Below are 18,204 nucleotides of genomic sequence, written 5' to 3'. Positions count from 1 at the left end.
ATTTGAACACTTTCATTACCAGTATATTTTCCAAAGCCTCACATTTTTCTGGTAAAGCTTGGATATTTAAAAGGGCTATTATCTACAATCTTAATAAACCCTTCAGGAAGTTCACTAAGTTGTTTTGTACCTTTTTGGTGAAAATACTGAAAGCAAATGTATCTTTCCACAAGCAAAATATTCAGGTTTTGTAATCAGATACTGTGTGACCTCACTGAAACTGAAAAGTCCATTCTTCTAAAGAGAAGTAGCATCCTCTGCATCTATTTGTTTTGTGCCTGTTGACATTTGTAAAGCTGCTTCTTGGAGTTTAACTTAGACTTTTAATTAAGCATTATTCTCTGGACACTGAGTCCAGGTATGTGCAATTCAAAGGATAAATGCTTGTCTCATTACTTATTAGTACTCTGCCTTCTTCCTGAGCATTGTCATTACTTGCTAAATCTGCTATAGGATGTTTAGGGGGCAATGCCATGGAAAAAGAGTAGTTACTTTAGTATTTGGTGCTCTTGCCTTTAGATCTAAAATATTCCGAGTAAGGTATAAAATATTTGATTTAAGAGACTAGAGCTTTTAGGCTGGAAAGGAAATTACATTCTTCAGAAACTATAATACTTTAGATCTACACTTTATTGGGATTGAATCATTATTTTTATTTTAAAAAAAAATTCCCTCTTTTGATCCAAAAGTAAGAAAGCTAATATGAGTAGCCGTTGGATTGTCGTCACAGATTCTTCCAAAAGAAAAATGTTTGTTTGGAGGCAGAGAGCCAGGCACTGTGCTCCTAGCACATCTTTTGTTACTTCATCTTTCAAACATCAGACTTGAAGGTGTTTCTGGGAGTTCAAAACAAAAAGGTGCTGGAAATTATTCAGAGATTACTCTATTTCTACTTCATGCTGCCCCCAACTTTTTTTCCCTGGAATGTTGAGATGAAGTTTTCCGTTCCATTCGGGGCATTCTAAGTTTCTAAAGTAGTATTGGGAGAATGGGGAGTCTGTTCCCAGTATTTTCTATTCCCATGACCATTCTCTTATTAAGTATATGCGTTTGGTTTGGAGTTCTTGTCGTGATGCATGCTTTATATCCGTCAGACCAACACAGAGAAGTAACTGTGATTTTTGCATAAGTGAGAATCATCATCAGTACAAAATCCTCCTTTTGGGTGTTTCTAATTCCAAGAATTATCATCAGGTACTCAGGTGAAATGACAGTTTACAAGAGACTTCTATATGCACTTATTTAGATGACTGGCTGTTAAAAGTTCATTTGCAGTCTGCAGCACAGGCATGCTCAGAGGTTCAGTAATGTTAATGTTCAACGAAGGGAAAAAATCTTCTCAGTTCAGTGAGAACCTTCATAAAAATAACCGTCAACTTATTATTAGGACAACATGTGATATCTATTGAAAATGTATGTATTGCATACATTAATCTTGAAGGTGAACCTAAATTTTTTTAAAAAGTTCAAAAGTTATGAGATCCCAAATTATTAACAACATACATATTAATTGCAAATACATTTCAAACAATTCTTGAGTATTGGTTCATTTTGCTCACTGGCTGAGAAGTTTGTTTTCTCTTCTATACTTAGCCCTGGTCTACACTACAAACTTATTTTGTTATAACTACATCACTCAGGGTGTGGAAAATGCAGTTAAATCAACCAAACTTCTTGTGTAGACAGCACTTGTCAATGGGAGGGCTTCTCTCATTGATGTAACAACTGCCTCTTGGGGATTTGGAGTACCAGCTCCGATGGGGGAAGTTCAATGAAGTGCTATAGCATTGCAGCGTTGTAAGTGTAAACAAGTCCTTAGTGACATTAAGTACACTTATAGTAAGAAATGCAGAAACTTCTTCGAATATCCTCTGCATGTTAGCACTCATGAGATGCTGCAACCTATGCAGTCTGAATGGTAGAACTCAAGCTATCAATAGCAGCTCACATGTCCCTTGCCCTCTCCCCTCTGTGAACATCGATTGTTCCAGGGTATGGTGCTTCAACTGCCTCAGGTTCTTCAAACTGAGAACAGCTGAACAAATCAGGAAATGCTCTGGACTGCTTCTGGATCCGTATCTTGTCAGCTAGTTAATAATTTATATTAGTTAATCAACACTAACAGACAATTAATTTTAACTTGGTTGTAAATATTTTGATTTAGAAATGATGAAACTGAAGAATAAGAAGCCCCATCTTAAAAAGGTGTATTATGTCTGGTTCTGTTTCTGGCATCTGACACACATGCCACATGCCTGGCTCTTGGGTGAAGGACGCTCACTTTTAAAAATGCTTGATTTGCTTTATTTTCATAACACAAGCAACAAAAGTGGAAACACAACAGATTTCAGATGACTTTATTACAAGAAGCACGGTCAGCAAAACTGTATGGAACCAAGCAAGCTTCAAACAAGTTTCAGAGACCAGTATCAGCGCCGAGCAAGTCTGTAAGGAAGGAGGACAAATCCTCCACCTTGGGACAAATCCTTCACCTTGTTTCCAGAGCCAGTCCACTGCAAAAGGACATAGCTATTATGGAGAGCACGAGCGCTCAGTCCTCATTGGAGTCAGCCTCTTTTGAAGAGCCAGTCCATGCAAGAGAGAAACATCTGACCAGAGGGTCTTCAAGGAACGTATGCAGTATATACATTCTTGTGGTAGAGTCAGATGTTCTTCATCTGATCTAGATGAGCCAGTTCCAAAAGCATGAGATAGGAAAAAATATATGGAAATAGTAGACAGTATTGACACAGCACTGCAACAAATAGTAGTTATGGCACAATTTCATCAACTGGATCTGGCGCCAGTTCTCTTGGTAGTTAACCCATGTATTTCAATTGAGCAAGAATTGGACGTTTTGCTGCAACCGATTCAATTTGATGCTCCCCCAAGGCAGAGAGGAAGAGTTGAAGAACTCAGGATATCTTCTGCTTCTGCCATTTAAGACCCTTTAAGGGTCTCCAGAAAATATTTTTTTTCTCTATTCTCCTTTATTCAGCCAAGGAGATTGCTGTCTCTGGTTCCATCTGAGCTAAGAATGGGCTTGGATTGGAGAAGAAATACAGCTCAGCGATCTGATCTGGAGAAAAAGTATTATCAGCAATCTAATTTGTGTGTTCTAGATCCATATGGACAAAGAAATGTCCAATTGATCTGAGTTTGGAGTTTTGGCCTGACTGGCAGGTACCCCTTTCAGGTGTCATTGGCTGTCTCCTGCACCTTATCAGCATGTTTCTGTATATGACAATAGACATTTGCCAGTTTGGTACTGAGAGGATATTGTCAGATCTGAAGGATACATATCCACCAATGCAACTAAGTTCTGATAAGTTTACAATGTTAAGAGAGTTATTATTAGAAGAGGAGGAATTAGTAGTGATACAAGAGTCAGATCCAGACTCTGGAGGGGTTGCCTTCTCTAGGGAAAAATGTGGGCAACACTTCAGTAGCACCACCATCAGAGGATGTGGTGTCATTTCATGAATTATGGATTGCATCACAAAGACATTAGATATTCCCTCGGTATCAAGGAATTCTCACCTGTTTTTTTATATTTTGAAGGTAACATTCCCCTTATTAGAATGATGACTTCAACCAGCAAAAACAAGCTGGAATGCTCCCTCAGCTGCCTGTGTCAAAAAAGACTGCCAAATTATACCAATTCCCTCAGGAAGGTCTGGCTATGTTTATACTTTTATGCTCTGCCATCTCCTATTTTGTTAATGATGGAGGCTATGCTACATAGATGGAAAGTTGCCTAAGTTCACTGTACTCCTGATAAAGAAGGAGAAAGACTTGATATATTTGTGAAGAAAATGTTTCCTTCAGCTATGTTAGGCATGCATATTTAAAATTATGAAGATCTCCTATGGCTGGTTACCAGCATCATCTGTGAGGGAAAGTTGTTATTCCTCAGCTCTCCACTGGAAGAGCGTAGAAGGTTAGCAAATGCCCTTTTGATGGCGGGGCAGAATGTTGGTAAACATCAGTTAAAGGGCTGCATTTGATTCTTTGGTTGCGTCAGCTAGGGTAATAGTTTTGGTTATTGTATTCAGAATGCATGCATGGCTGCGATCAGTGGGTCTTTCTCCAGAGATTAAGATGAGAATCAAGGATCTTCCTTTTATGGGAGAGTAGAGTCTGTTTAGCATGCAGACAGACAAGGTGCTAGAGAAAATAAAGAATGTGAGGTCAGGTAAATCTTTAGATTTCTTTAATATAGCATAAAGATCATCTTTGATAGGGGTAAGGAATTGATGAAGAATATAATGGGTATTGCCTTTGGTATCTGAATTGTGGAACCAAAGAAGGAATTATTACTACCAGCCCTCAATATTATTCTTGTCAATATCAGCAATTGAAGAAGAGAGAGTTTAAACCTTGTAATAGTAAAAGGAATTTTTTGACTTCATCTTCTGCAATTCCTTCAAGGTTTCACATTTGGCAAAGGACCCAGCTACAAGTCAGTCCTGTTAGACACTTTTTTACCTCTTTGGGGAATATTTGTCCTGTTTTCACCCTCAGTGGAAATTAATAACATCAGACAGCTGGATTCTGGAAATTGTTGCAAATGGGAATTCAACACAATTTGTAACTCTCTTTCCCAACAAACTAACACTTCCCTCCTTGATTGGGGATCAGGTTCAACTCAGTTTGCTCAGAAAAGATATTCGGTCTCTATTACAGCTGGATGCGATAGAAACCATGCCTTCTGAACACAAAGGGCAGAGTTTTTATTTATGCTAATTTCTAATGCCAAAAAAAGATGGGCACCTTAATCCTATTTTGGATCTCAGAAAATTAAATGCCTGTATACAAAGTTTTGTGTCTGCATGTCCTCTAATTTCTAGAATCCCTTATCTTTCTCTTCAGGATTGATTTGCAGCTCTGGATTAAAACATGCATATTCCTATATTTTAATAAAACCATGTAATTGAAAATACCTATGTTTTATGGTAGGAGAGGACTATTTTCAGTACAGGGTTCTTTCCTTTGGTTTATCCATAGCTCCGAGGATGTTTACAAAATATATTTCTGTAGTGGCAGCATATCTAAAGCAATGGAGTTTGTCTATCCTTACTTAGATGACTGCTTAATCAAAGCATTGTTGAAGTAAGAAGTCTTATGTGTGGAACAAATATGTTTACTTTTTGCAAACCTGGGATTATGCATAAATTGGGAAAAATCATTCCTAAATCCTAAAAGGCTCCTTTTTATAAGACCTTATTAGACTCAACTTCAGCAAAAATCTTTCTCCCAGAAGAAAGCTTTATGAAAATAAAATAGTTTATACTTCTCCTTCTGAAGTCTCCATAATAGTCAATACTCCTTTTTTTTCTTGGTTCACTGGGTCTCTTAGCATCAGCCACATCAGTGATACCATACTTTGGATGACTGACCTGCAACACTGGCTAGTGAGAAATTACAAACCAGGCTTAGACAACAAGCATCGCAAATTAGTGATTCCATAGCAGGTATTGACAACACTGATGTTGTGGACATGTGCACTAAATGTAATGAAGGGTATACCTTTCAGTCTTTCTCTCTCTTTCTGCCATCAGTGGTACTTAGGCCATGTCTACACTACACAATTCAGTTGACCTATGTTAGGTTGACTTACAGCCACCGCAGTAATTACTGTGATTTTTCATGTCCCCACTACCCTCCTTCTGTCTGTGGTGCACGTCCTCATCAGAAACATTTGCACCAACTTGATAGCGAATGTGTGGGGCTGAGAGCTCCATGTGAAGCAGGGAGCTCAGAGACCTGGCGTCAGCTGGGAGCTCTGTGAGAAGCCCACACCTGGCTCTTGGTGCCAGGCAGCGAGGCTCCAGCTATCAGCTCTGCTGGAGCTCACAGCTGGAACACCCTCTCTCCCCCCTGCCCCCAATTTCAAAACAGGGATCCTACCAGTAGTGAAATTGGCATTCTTGTCAAGAAGTCAATTCCACGGCTCCAGCCAACAGGCAATGCAAGCAACACAATGTCTGTACAGACATTGCATCACTCAAACTATGTAGTCCTAAGCCTTATGTCTCTCGTCGACATGGATTTACTAGGTTGGCGGAGTGGGCAATTTACAGCAGCAGGAGGAACACTGTAATATGTAGGCTTACATAGTTAGGACAACATAAGCTGCCTTACCTTGACTTGCCCCTACTTCCAGTGCATCTACTCTGGGATGGCAGGCCCATTTAAACAATAATTTATTAGTCAGAGCTCACTGGTCACTAAAGGAAAGGAATCAACATGTCAGTATTTTAGAATTGAGAGCAATCATGGTGGCTCTAAAGTCATTTCTGCTTTAAGTCAAAAACCAGGGGAGTTTGTGTGGTGACAAAGTATGACTAGCATTATATTATCTAAACAAACAAAGCAGGGCTCATTCCCTACAATATATAACAAGACATTCACCCAATAGCAATTCATGTATCTGGGGAACAAAATATCCTTACAGGTCATTTAAGTAGATTGACTGCTCAAATACAAGAATGGTCTTTGGAAGGACAAAGTGGTAATATATCTTTTCAGGTTGTGGGGGAATCCTGTAATAGATTTTTTTGCATCGGATTTTGTTTGAGAGCAGGGACTCACTGTCGGATGCATTCCTAATAAATTGGGGTCAAGGGTTAAGTTATGTGTTTCCCCATTTTTCTTCTTTTAAAGAGTAATAAACAAAATAAGACAAAGCTAGAGTAATTGTAATAGCATCAGCATGGGCCAGACAACTGTGATACCTGGACTTAATTTGCCTGTCCAGAGGGTTAATTGAACTTCTGCCACTGTACCAGTTTTGTTAGACCATCCCTTCTTGTTGTGTTATCTCCTAGATCTTCAGTATCTCTATCTAACGGCCTGGGAGATAAAACTCTGGGATTGATAGAAAAGTCTTATTTGTTAAAGGTTAAAATGTATTGATAAATTCAAGAAAAGAGTCCACATGAAAATATTTTATAGTCATAAATGGAAAAGGTTTTTACTGTGGATTTCCATGTATGATATAGAGCTATATACAGCACCCATTAATTATATATTAGAATATGTATTATAGAGTGGATTTCGCACTATCTTCTATGAAGATTGACCTTTCAGCCATATCAACATACCATATAACTATGGAAAATAAATCGTTTTTTACTCATGAAAAAGCTATAAAATTCTTGGTAGGTTTTACTAATATATATCCTTCAATAAGACACACTATGCCAGCTTGGGATTTGAACACAGAGCTTTCACAGCTGATGAAACCTCCCTTTGAACCGCTGGGAAAGCTGTACATTGTTCCACCTGTCTGTTAAGATAGTGGGGTTTTTTATAGCTATCACTTCAGCAGAACATATAAATGAATTAAATGCCTTACTAGCTAATCCACCATTTATTGTTTTTCATAAAGATAATTTTACATACACACCCAAGGTTTTTACTAAAGATAGTTTTTAATTTTCATATAAAACAGTCGATAATTTTACCAGTATTCTTTCCCAAGCCTCATGCTCAGGATGGGGAAGCTAAATTAGATATACTAGATATTAAAAGGATTTCAGCCTTTTATTTAGACAGAAATAAACAATTTAGACAATCTCTAAAATTCCTTTTATCATAAGCAATAAAAAAGGGTAAAGTTGTTTGAAAAAGAAACTCTCAAGATGGTTAATTATGTATTTATGAAGCTTACAGATTGATGGGTTTGTCTTTTCCACGGGGAATTAAAACACATTGTACTAGATTGAAGGCAGCTTCTGTGGCTTTTTATGGAGACATTCCTCTAATAGAGATATGTAGAGCAGCAATATGGAGTTCAGTACACATTTTTACTAAACACCACTTGTTAGATTTGGAACCTAGATCTGATGTAAAATTTGACAAGGCAGTTCTGCGGTCCTTGTTCAAGTAGAATTCTGTGGTCCCACTATCCTGAATCAGAGTACTGCTTTTTAATCTATCCCATAAGTGGGAATATGCAAAGGACATTCAAAGGAGAAATGAAAGTTGCTTACCTGTAACCAGGGTTCTTCAAAATGGTCTCTGCGTATTCACACTCATGGGATTTTCTCCACTACCTCAGAGTCCTGTCATTGGGGAAGAAACTGAGGTGGCTGGAGTGCCACACCCCTTTATACCTTTTCCCTGAAAAATTCATTCATTGAGGGGAGGAGGCGATGGAAGTGTATGAATGATCGAACAGCTACTGCTAGCTAGAGCTTTACTGTTCAGGCTGCGCTGGTTGGAGTATCCCAGGAGTATGAAGATGCAGAGTCCATCTTGAAGAACTCCTTTTACAAGTGTGTAACCTTTGTTTTTGCTTGTCGTCAACAGCAGCAAGTTAAAGCACACATTTCTGACCTCAGATCTTTGCAGGTAAAAACCTTGCAAAAATCCTTAAAATATTTATTTGTAAGTTGTTTACACAAACTATTCTTGTATTGGTTTGGAAACTTAAATATGTCTTATTTTTAAAAAAAAAAATTAGTTTATCTCAAAATTCACTAAGCTGAAAAAATGTTTTTACTCAACTAAATTATTTTTTCATGGTAACAGTTTCTCATATTGTCTTTGTGAATGTTAAATTAAGTCAAAAATTTGATTCCTGACCACAAGGGATTCAGTAATGGTAATTTAAATATTCTGAGTTATTTGAAGAAAATCCTTCCTTTTTAAAACTGAAAATTCTACTAGATGTAATTTTTTGTGCCCGTATACACAATTGTTTAACAAGATTACATAGCAATTAGTTTAACTTCATATTTGAATTTCCAGAATTGTTTAATCCTTTAAGGGCTAACGGTCTTCGTAAGAGTTTGCTTATTAAAAAATATCTTCCAGTTCAGTATCTTAATCCTCTTCACCTGTTCTCTTACCTGTTCATAGCACTGTTCCTGTCAGAACTTTAATTCTGGAAAACTGGATAGCTCAGGATGTTGACAGTGAAATAGCAGCAAGCCTTTTGTCTTTCTAGGTTATTGGTTCAAATCTAGCCTGGACTGTTACTAACCAAAAATTACCATCTGATGGCTGTTTGACTCAAATTATGTGATTGTGGTCTTAGTCCAAATTCACAGTTTCATATCACAAAATTACTATTACAGTTGGGAGCTTTGGCACAGAGCAAATCTTGGTTATGCTTGGAGCCTGGACTGCCTTTTCTGTCCTGCAGTCTTATATCCATAATGAAATTGAGGCAGATTGGTAGCATAGTATGGAGAAGTTTGCCATACTAACACCCATTCTATACCAGTTCTGTGGCTGAACTTCGTTCCCCAGTAAGGCCATTTCGGTAAGCTTTTAGAGTCACAACATTCATTTTAAAAACAAAAACTTGTTCTGTGTTGTCATCAGGCATCGTATTGTCATGGGTGAAGGAATAAAACAATGTACTTCGAATGAAAATGTTAATGGATTAATTACCTTAATTTTTGTATTAAGACATAACAAGAAATACTTGTGCCCAGTGCCATGTGTTCAAAAAATGTATCTTATACTTGAGAAATAGTTTTTTTCAGAACATATATTTTCTTTGGACTTAGCTTACATTTTAAAAAAAAGCCCTATGCCAGGATTTGGAAAATAGCAGTCAATCTTTTTTTTTTTTTTTTCCCTCCCAGTTATCAAAAATCCACAACATAATGAAGCTGACAGAGATTTCCTGGGAAGATTTGGGATCAGTGTAATGTATTCTTACCACACAGTACAGCAATGGTCAAAGGTATTTTACTGGATTATAATAATTTGATGGGGAGACTGTGCCAATTCTGTTTAAATTTTAGACACCAGGATTTCTCTAGTTGACAAGGTTAATTTGAAAAAGAAATATTTGTTGCCAATGCTACTTAATTGACTTAAAGATACACCTTCAGAAAGATGATCTTAGTTGCCATTCGTCTTCAAAAAGTGACTCTACAATTGTCATATGGGTTCTGCACTGCTTGCATCTGTGTCCCATATTACATATGCAGAAAGGAAAACACGTTTTTTCCTAACTTCAAACTCTGCAAATTCAGCAGGCATGCAAGAATCAAGCTGGGTTATCTCTTTGTACATCACCACCATAAATAAAGATTCTGAAAGCCAAATTATGCCCGAAATGACTACTGTGCAGTTCAACTCTTTAGCAGGTTTGCACAGAAGCAATTGCTACACCTTTGTAAATAGTTCTGTTGATCTACAGAAAGGAACAAAATCCAGTTTGTAGTGCTACCTTTAGTAAAAAGCAGTAAAAACTTATTTTAGTTGGATCAAGTAAGCAAATATGACTGAATTACACAAAGTGTAACAGATACAGTCAAGAAGAGGTATGTTTTTTGCATAATCTCTTTTCAGAGTAGAATCACAATTCATACTATCTGTAAGATTATCAATTAAACAATTTGAAAAGAGAAAAGTTGTGTTTTTTTAAATTAATATGTATTGCATATAAACTTACTAAAACATACATGCACTTCTAACCCAATATAACGCGACCCAATATAACATGGGTTCACATGCAACGTGGTAAAGCTCTGACACGCTGCTCTAGGCATCGAGCTAAGGGGGCCGGGCCAGGGCCAAGGGGTTGGATAAGGGGCAGAGGGTCTATGGGGCAGTCAGGGGCTCCTCCAGGGTCTAGGAGCAGGAGCTGGGGGGGGCAATGTTGGGGGCCCCGCAGTCCCAGAGTGACCTGGAGGATTAGCTGGGGGCTGGGAGCAGCCCGCTCCGCTTCCCTCACCCTGGTCCCAACCGTGTCGCTCAGGGGAGAGGGCTTTGGGAAAGGGATCACCCCCGCACTCACTGGCAGTGGCGAAAGCGGAGCAGCCTGGCCCTAGCCCTCTCCACCCCGCCAGCTCCCAGCCATGGAGCTCCGCTTCCCGCCACAGGTGAGTGTGGGACCTTTCCCTGACCCCTCACCCAGGCGGCACAGCTGGGGTTGGAGCTGCGGCAAGGAAAGTGGAGCAGGCTGGAGCTGCATCGCTCCGCTTCCCGCTGCAGGTGAGTGTGGAGAGCATCCTTTCCCCAACCTCCCCGCACTTAGCAGCAGCAGGAAGCAGAGCAGCCCGGCCCCAGCCTGCTCTACTCTGGCAGCTCCCAGCTGCGGCGCTCTGCTTCCTGTCGCCGGTGAGTACGGGGGCAGCATTTCCCCAAACTTCTTGCACTCACCGGTGGCAGGAAGCGAAGCGCCACGGCTGGGAGGTGGCGGAGTGGATTAGGTTGGGGCCACATTAGTCTGCTTCCTGCCACTGCTGGTAAGTGCCTATCGGGGGGGGGGGTGTGGGTGTGGATAGGGGTCAGAGCAGTCAGGGGACAGGGAGCAGGGGGGTTGGGTAGGGGTTGGGGTCCTGGGGGTGATTAGGGACAGGGGTCTCTGGAGGGGATGGTCAGGGAACAAGGAACAGAGGGGCCACAGCAAGTTTGATATAACGCGGTCTCAGCTATAACACGGTGAGATTTTTTGTCTCCCGAGGACCACGTTATATCGGGGTAGAGGTGTATTTAATACATATTAAAATTGATTTTATTTTTAATATAAATCTAGTCCTAGAGTCTGAACAGTTGGCTGATATTGCTGCACTTAGCTTAATTATTTAATATTATGTATTTGCTACATCCATTTGCACCTCTTCTTTTTTTTTTTTCCCCCCCCCTCTTGCTTTAGGGAAGGAAGGTTTTGGATAAACTACATGAACTACAGATTCATTTCACAAGCTTGAAAGGAATTATTGGTCCAGAAAGGTTAGCCTCAAGATGCCAAATTGTTAATGCTGCTGCAGAAATCTTCCTTAAAAGTGGAAGTCTGGATGGAGCAACATGGGTATTGAGAGGTAATGTTATTTTTATTAGAATCAAGTTTTTTGTAGTTAAACTCATATATAATATACTGGTAAAACATAACTTGCTCGTTTTTAAACTGTTCTCTTTGTGAAATATTTTAGTTCAAGGTTATAGTCTGTTCCACACGTTAGATTATAGAAAATATACTGAGAGCGCTAAAAGGAAATGTGACCTGCCTTAAATGCCAATACTATTCTTGATAATATAAGAAATATTATGCTTAATCTTAATTAAAATGGGAATTATTTTCAGAAATATCTTTTACAGTAGACTAAACTCACTTAAAAACTACCGTACATGGGTTTTTTAAATTAAAAAAACCAAATCCATGCCATTGGATTGGAAAAAGACAGATAACCTGTCTGTCCGGAGTGTACTTTGACTGTTAGACTGTCTCCTTTAACCCAGTGGACACCAACTGACGTTTAGCACCAAAAGTTTTCAAGAGCCACATTAGTGACATGTTCTGGTCCAGAAGCACAGTGCTAACTGTGTGTAATGAAACTAAAATTGGAATATTGTATTCTATTTCATACTTTACCATAAAACAATCTGTAATCATTGCACTTTTGGCATGCATACTGGCCTGGGCCTGAGGCAATAGAGAAAGTGGGGATCCAAAATTTGGTATTTCACATCATTCTTGATAGAAGAGTGTTATGACTCTTTAAAAGAAGCAAGCTATTGAAAAAGCCAATTTCATTAACATGAAATTTAATGTGTTTTTACCCTAGATTAAAGGAATGAAGCTTCTAAGAATCAACTTTTGTGAGAAACTATTTGTTTTTAACAAAAACTTGGTAATTTAAATTGTGCATTTTTCTTGTGAAGTTTTGAAACTCCTCTTCCATGTCAGTATTCAGTACGAGTTTCATAGCCTATTATTTATTATTCCCAATTTTAGTTCAAAACAATTCTGTTTTCTTCACTTCAGAGTCAGAATGGATAATAAATACACCATTGTGGCCCTGTGATAAAATGGATGTCCTCAATCGACACAACCTGCTGTGTGCAATTGCATGTGAATACTTGACCAAGAATCTATATAGACAAGCATTTGAAATTTTGCAGAATCTACCAGGTTTCCAATATTGCTGTGGTAAGTAAGAAAAGTTAGTGTTAAGAGCCAACAAATTAAAAGATGAGAATCTGGTACTACTAAACATGGTTTCTATCTTATCTGATTTTCCGATTCAGTTTTTTAAGATGTGTTGCAGAGCAGTGCAGATTTGGAATTCTTATTTCTTCAGGGGAAACATGACAATTCAAAAAATAATATAGATAACTATACTTAAATCTATAATCTAAACAAAAATAACTGCAAGTTGGGTTACCGTATCCATCCTCCACTTCCCCCATATTCTTAGCCAGTCCCAGTTCCCTGAGGTCCATGAAAATTGAGCACCATTCCTGTATATCTCGTAAGGATTTTAGGCAGTCTATTAAGTGGGGTGGAATAGGGACATTCTAAGATGGATAGATATCACATTAGTAACCATCCTATCATCACTACCTACAGCTTTCCCAGACCCACTGCATCCTGAAAGCTCACTTCCCCACTTCCCTTGTCATCCTGCTCCCTTGGCCTTCCTGTACCCAGCTGATCCCGAAGTAGAGGATGAAGATCTACTGCTCGACTACTCCTTGAATAGCATCTAGGGAAAGGTGTTCGTTTCCTAGTCCCCCTCCCACTTTCACCTCATCACATCAAAGCTTATTCAGCTGACACACCTGTTTAGATTTGCAAGCCTCAAATTGCTATGGCGTCCACCAAGGAGCTGAACAGCCTATTAGTGATTGTTAGGGGGAGTGAGGAAGGGAATCTTCATTTCTTAGCACACGCACATGTACTGGGGAGCAGTAGGACACAGTGTAAAGGGGTGTAAGGAAGGGAGTGAAGAATCCCTTCCTTACACCCCTATCTGTCTTCTCCTGTTCTCTATCCCTGATAGAGAGGAATTAAAAAATCCTACATCTTCCCTGTAATTATCCTACTGCTTTTTGAGCCCCATTCAGTGACCTGGGGAATGACGTCTCCTACCTTTACCTGATCTTTCAACACCCTCACCACCTAGGCTGACCATTCTAACTATGATTGTTGGGAGCAGGGTAGATTTGATTTAGATCACTAGTCAGGAAAACTCGATTTAATCATGGATTTCTACATAAAAGTGTATTCTTATTGGTGGTTATAACCTTAATACATATTATTCACAACTCAGAGATAGATGTAGGTTTCATTTTTAGAAGGTACACACTATAAATTTTTAAGTGGTTTATTTTTGAAAACTTTTCAGATTAATTTTATAGCTATATCAGAAAATGAATGTTTGTTTGGTTATTTCATTTACCAAAGGTAATTGAAGCAGATATTTACGAACTCATTGGAAGGTGAACTATCTCCAATTCAACAGGTTAATCATTAATATTTAGAGGATTTTCTTGCCATGCTGTATTAGGAGGAGAACATCACCAGACAGATATTTAAATTGTTTTATTTAACTAAAACAGCGTCATATATTCTGGATTTTTTTCTTCAATAGCAAACATACAATATTGTAACAAAACAAGCATGATTTTTTGAAATTAGTTCAACATTCAAGTTTTTTAAGATTAGGTTTATTTTTGTTTAAATTGTTTTTAACTAAAATAGTTACATGAATTATTTTTTAAAAAACAACAAAAATTAAATCGACTATGTCAGCCAGCTAACTCAGTCGTGTTCACCTCATTTTTCTGTTGGTTCATAATCTGGAAGAAAAGAAAAAAAACAAGCTTTCCTACTTTTTCAGGTCCGAAACGTTTTCTCAATTTGGAATGAATTCTTCCAAAGGAAGAAAATACTCTTTCTACACCGGCAGAAGAAGCTATTGTTGTTAAAAGTGAGATTATCACTTCAACAGTCTCTGAATCCAAGTGCTTAAATGACTTCCATCAGTTCACTGGTGTAACTTTCTTTAAAACATCATCAGCAATCATATATTTCCTGAATCATAGAAGATTAGGGTTGGAAGAGACCTCAGGAGGTCATCTAGTCCAACCCCCTGCTCAAAGCAGAACCAACCCCAACTAAATCATCCCAGCCAGGGCATTGTCAAGCTGGGCCTTGAAAACCTCTGAGGATGGAGATTCCACCACCTCCCTAGGTAACCCATTCCAGTGCTTCTCCACCCTCCTATTGAAATAATGTTTCCTAATATCCAACCTAGACCTCCCCCACTGCAACTTGAGACCATTGGTCCCTGTTCTGTCATCTGCCATGACTGAGAACAGCCGAGCTCCATCCTCTTTGGAACTTCCTTTCAGGTAGTTGAATACTGTTATCAAATCCACCCTCACTCTTCTCTTCTGCAGACTAAACAATCCCAGTTGCCTCAGCCTCTCCTCTAAGTCATGTGCCCCAGCTCTCTGATCATTTTTGTTGCCTTCTGCTGGACTCTCCTCCAATGTGTCCACATCCCTTCTGTAGTGGGGTGCCCAAAACTGGATGCAATACTCCAGATGTGGCCTCACCAGTGCCGAATAGAGGGAGATCATCATATCCCTCGATTTGCTGGCAGTGCTCCTACTAATGCAGCCCAGAATGCCATTAGCTTTCTTGGCAACAAGGGCACACTGCTGACTCATATCCAGCTTCTCATCCACTGTAATCCCCATGTCCTTTTCTGCAGAACTGCTGCTTAACCAATCGATCCCCAGCCTGTAGTGGTGCTTGGGATTCTTCCATCCTAAGTGCAGGACTCTGCACTTGACCTTGTTGAACCTCATCGGATTTCTTTTGTCTCAATCTTCCAATTTGTCTAGGTCACTCTGGACCCTATCACTACCCTCGAGTGTATCAATGAAGGCTATAATCAGAAAGACCTCAAGACTTCTGAATATGCTGCTCAAACAGTTTCACTTTTGTTTCTACCGCCTGTCCCTCCCTTCTCATGTTTCTCTCCAGACTTCTCCTTGTCCAGATCTATTCCGCCCCCAACAATCTGCTTATTCATTGAACTTTCTGAAACTTTGCACTTTTAGAGAGAGGTAAGAGATTGACTCTGGGTACACAGATTTGCAGAGGGACAATAGGGTTGAGGTCTCTTATTTCTCACGTCTATATTTTATTTATTTAATTAATTTAAAACATTTTTGCAGTTAATAAGCATGTTATCTCTGAAGATACAAATCCACAGTTTGAGAACTGCAAAACTAGGCATTTCTGATGGTATCTTCTAGACTGAGCACTGAAATCCATTGGGTAGATAGAAAGATTAACCTAAATAATCTCTACCAGGGGTCGGTAACCTTTCAGAAGTGGTGTGTCGAGTCTTCATTTATTCTTTCTAATTTAAGGTTTTGCATTCCAGTAATACATTTTAACGTTTTTAGAAGGTCTTTTTCTGTAAGTCTATAATATATAACTAAACTATTGTTGTATGTAAAGTAAATAAAGTTTTTAAAATGTTTAAGAAGCTTAATTTAAAATTAAATTAAAATGCAGAGGCCCCTGGACCGGTGTCCAGGACCCGGGCAGGGTGAGTGCCACTGAAAATCAGCTCGCATGCTGCCTTTGGCACATGTGCCATAGGTTGCCTATCCCTGATCTATACAGAAACCCCTGGAACCCCATAAGATTGAGTCCCTAATCCATGAACTGTTGGAACTCATTTACAAAACTTTTCTTAAACATTGCACGAATATATTGTCTGATACTATAGAATTAGAATTTGTAGTCACTATTCCATGATACATTATAGCTCAAAGATATCTTATCTTAATTAAAACTATCTTTAGATTGGATTTTTTTGATAAAAATGCTTTTTGAAGGAAAAAACCTTTTCTTTTTTTTCTTAAATCATTGATTTTTATCCACCCTGGTTGAGAGGCTGAAGAGGCATATTGGGCTGAAATGAGGAGCAAAGTACTTTGGATGAATAATTCCTTCCCTAGTCTTTCCACCAGGTCCTAATGCTGTCCAAGAAGCACAGCAAGGGTTTCTTCATTTGAAGCCAGGAAGGCATAGATAGTTGTGGGGAGTTCTTCCTCTATTACTGCTGGTGCGCAAAGCCTTCTGCCAGTTGCTTCTCCCTTTCTTGAACTCCATGGAGGGCCCCCAGTACTTCAAGTCTCTTCTGAAGGATAAGACTGATCTAGAGATCCTATACTGCTTAACAGGGTTCAAACACCCTTTCTACAGACCTTAATATTATTTTATAGCTCTGAAAAGACAGTTAGTGTTGTGAATTATAGCATTATTGCTCAGCATGGAAATGTTATTTCCATGCATGTTAACATAACATGGTATTTAGGAATCAGTTTTCAATACACCATCAGAATTCAGTGTCATCTTAAAGGCTTTTTTATTCTATTTTATTTTTATTTTATTTTTTGCTTTCAGCATTAAATTATTTTAAACTGAAACTAATTATACTTGATCTATTAACACTTTTTTAAACCAATGTAAATTGTGTATTATTGGGATCTTCTCAAAGAGACCTTCCAACAGGGAGGAAAGTGCATCATTATCATAAAGCATTTAACTCTAAATTGCACCCTTTTTTTTGCTGAAACCAACTGCTCTGATTTAAGGTTGAAGAGATTGAACTTTTGCTCTTTTTATAGGAAGTACTGGGAAGATTCAGCAATTAAGATTGCTTTTGACTGATTTCAATAATTAACATTCTTTTCATTTCAGACACTCTAGATGTCTCCCAGTACAGTCTTCTTTTTAACAAACTTCTAGATGCCTGTATTGAGAGCAAGGGCCTTGGTATTTCTTCTTGTGTAACAGACTTTATGCTGTCAAAGAACATCCCCATTGATTTTACTTTAATTAGAGGATTAATTACAGCATTGGGAAGGAGCTGTTTGTGGCTTAAAGCCAGGATCTATTACAAAAGTAAGTTTCCCTTGAAATCATATTCACTGCTTATGATCCTTGAATAAGCTATACTCCTAAGAACTTAATATTTTGGGACGTAATGGGTAAGAATATGACTGGAAATCAAATACATTTTTGTCGTAAATCAGTTAGAAAAGTAATATTAGACATTTAGCACGCTAAACTGAGGGCCAGACTCCATAGACAACTTTTCTGTGCCTGGTGTTGGGCTGGGTATAGATCCCCAAATGTGGCTCTGAGGTACAAGACAGTCACAGAGAGAAACATAAAGTAGCCTCATGGCAGTTCTAAGTGGCACAGGCTACAAACAGCCCCTAGGGGGCCATGCTGACACTCAGGGATCACCAGAGCACAGCAGTACTCCAGCCACAAACCTATGCCAAGGGCAGAGGATGTGGTGTGGCGCACACATTCAGCTGGGAATTCCCCTTTACCTGGGGAATTACTAACCAGTTAGATAGAATAGCTTCCTGCCTACTTCATAAAGTTGGAGTGGTGTAAAACAGGAGCCAGGA

The 18,204-nt window shown here is 38.8% G+C and overlaps 1 protein-coding gene across 1 annotated transcript in view; it reads left to right on the top strand.

Moving 5' to 3' along the window:
* Positions 1–18,204, top strand: part of TOPAZ1 (testis and ovary specific PAZ domain containing 1) — a 93,428-nt gene that overhangs the window by 58,638 nt on the left and 16,586 nt on the right. Inside the window, exons 15-18 of the mRNA XM_030549384.1 lie at positions 9,603–9,703; positions 11,627–11,792; positions 12,737–12,901; positions 17,483–17,686. Of these exons, the coding sequence (XP_030405244.1) occupies positions 9,603–9,703; positions 11,627–11,792; positions 12,737–12,901; positions 17,483–17,686 (636 nt within the window). The remainder of the gene's footprint in view (positions 1–9,602; positions 9,704–11,626; positions 11,793–12,736; positions 12,902–17,482; positions 17,687–18,204) is intronic.

The sequence above is a fragment of the Gopherus evgoodei genome, chromosome 2, assembly GCF_007399415.2.
Source record: "Gopherus evgoodei ecotype Sinaloan lineage chromosome 2, rGopEvg1_v1.p, whole genome shotgun sequence".
Taxonomy (NCBI): Eukaryota; Metazoa; Chordata; order Testudines; family Testudinidae; genus Gopherus; species Gopherus evgoodei.
The sequence above is the reverse complement of the archived record's forward strand: the minus strand, read 5'-3'. Positions and strand labels throughout refer to the sequence as shown.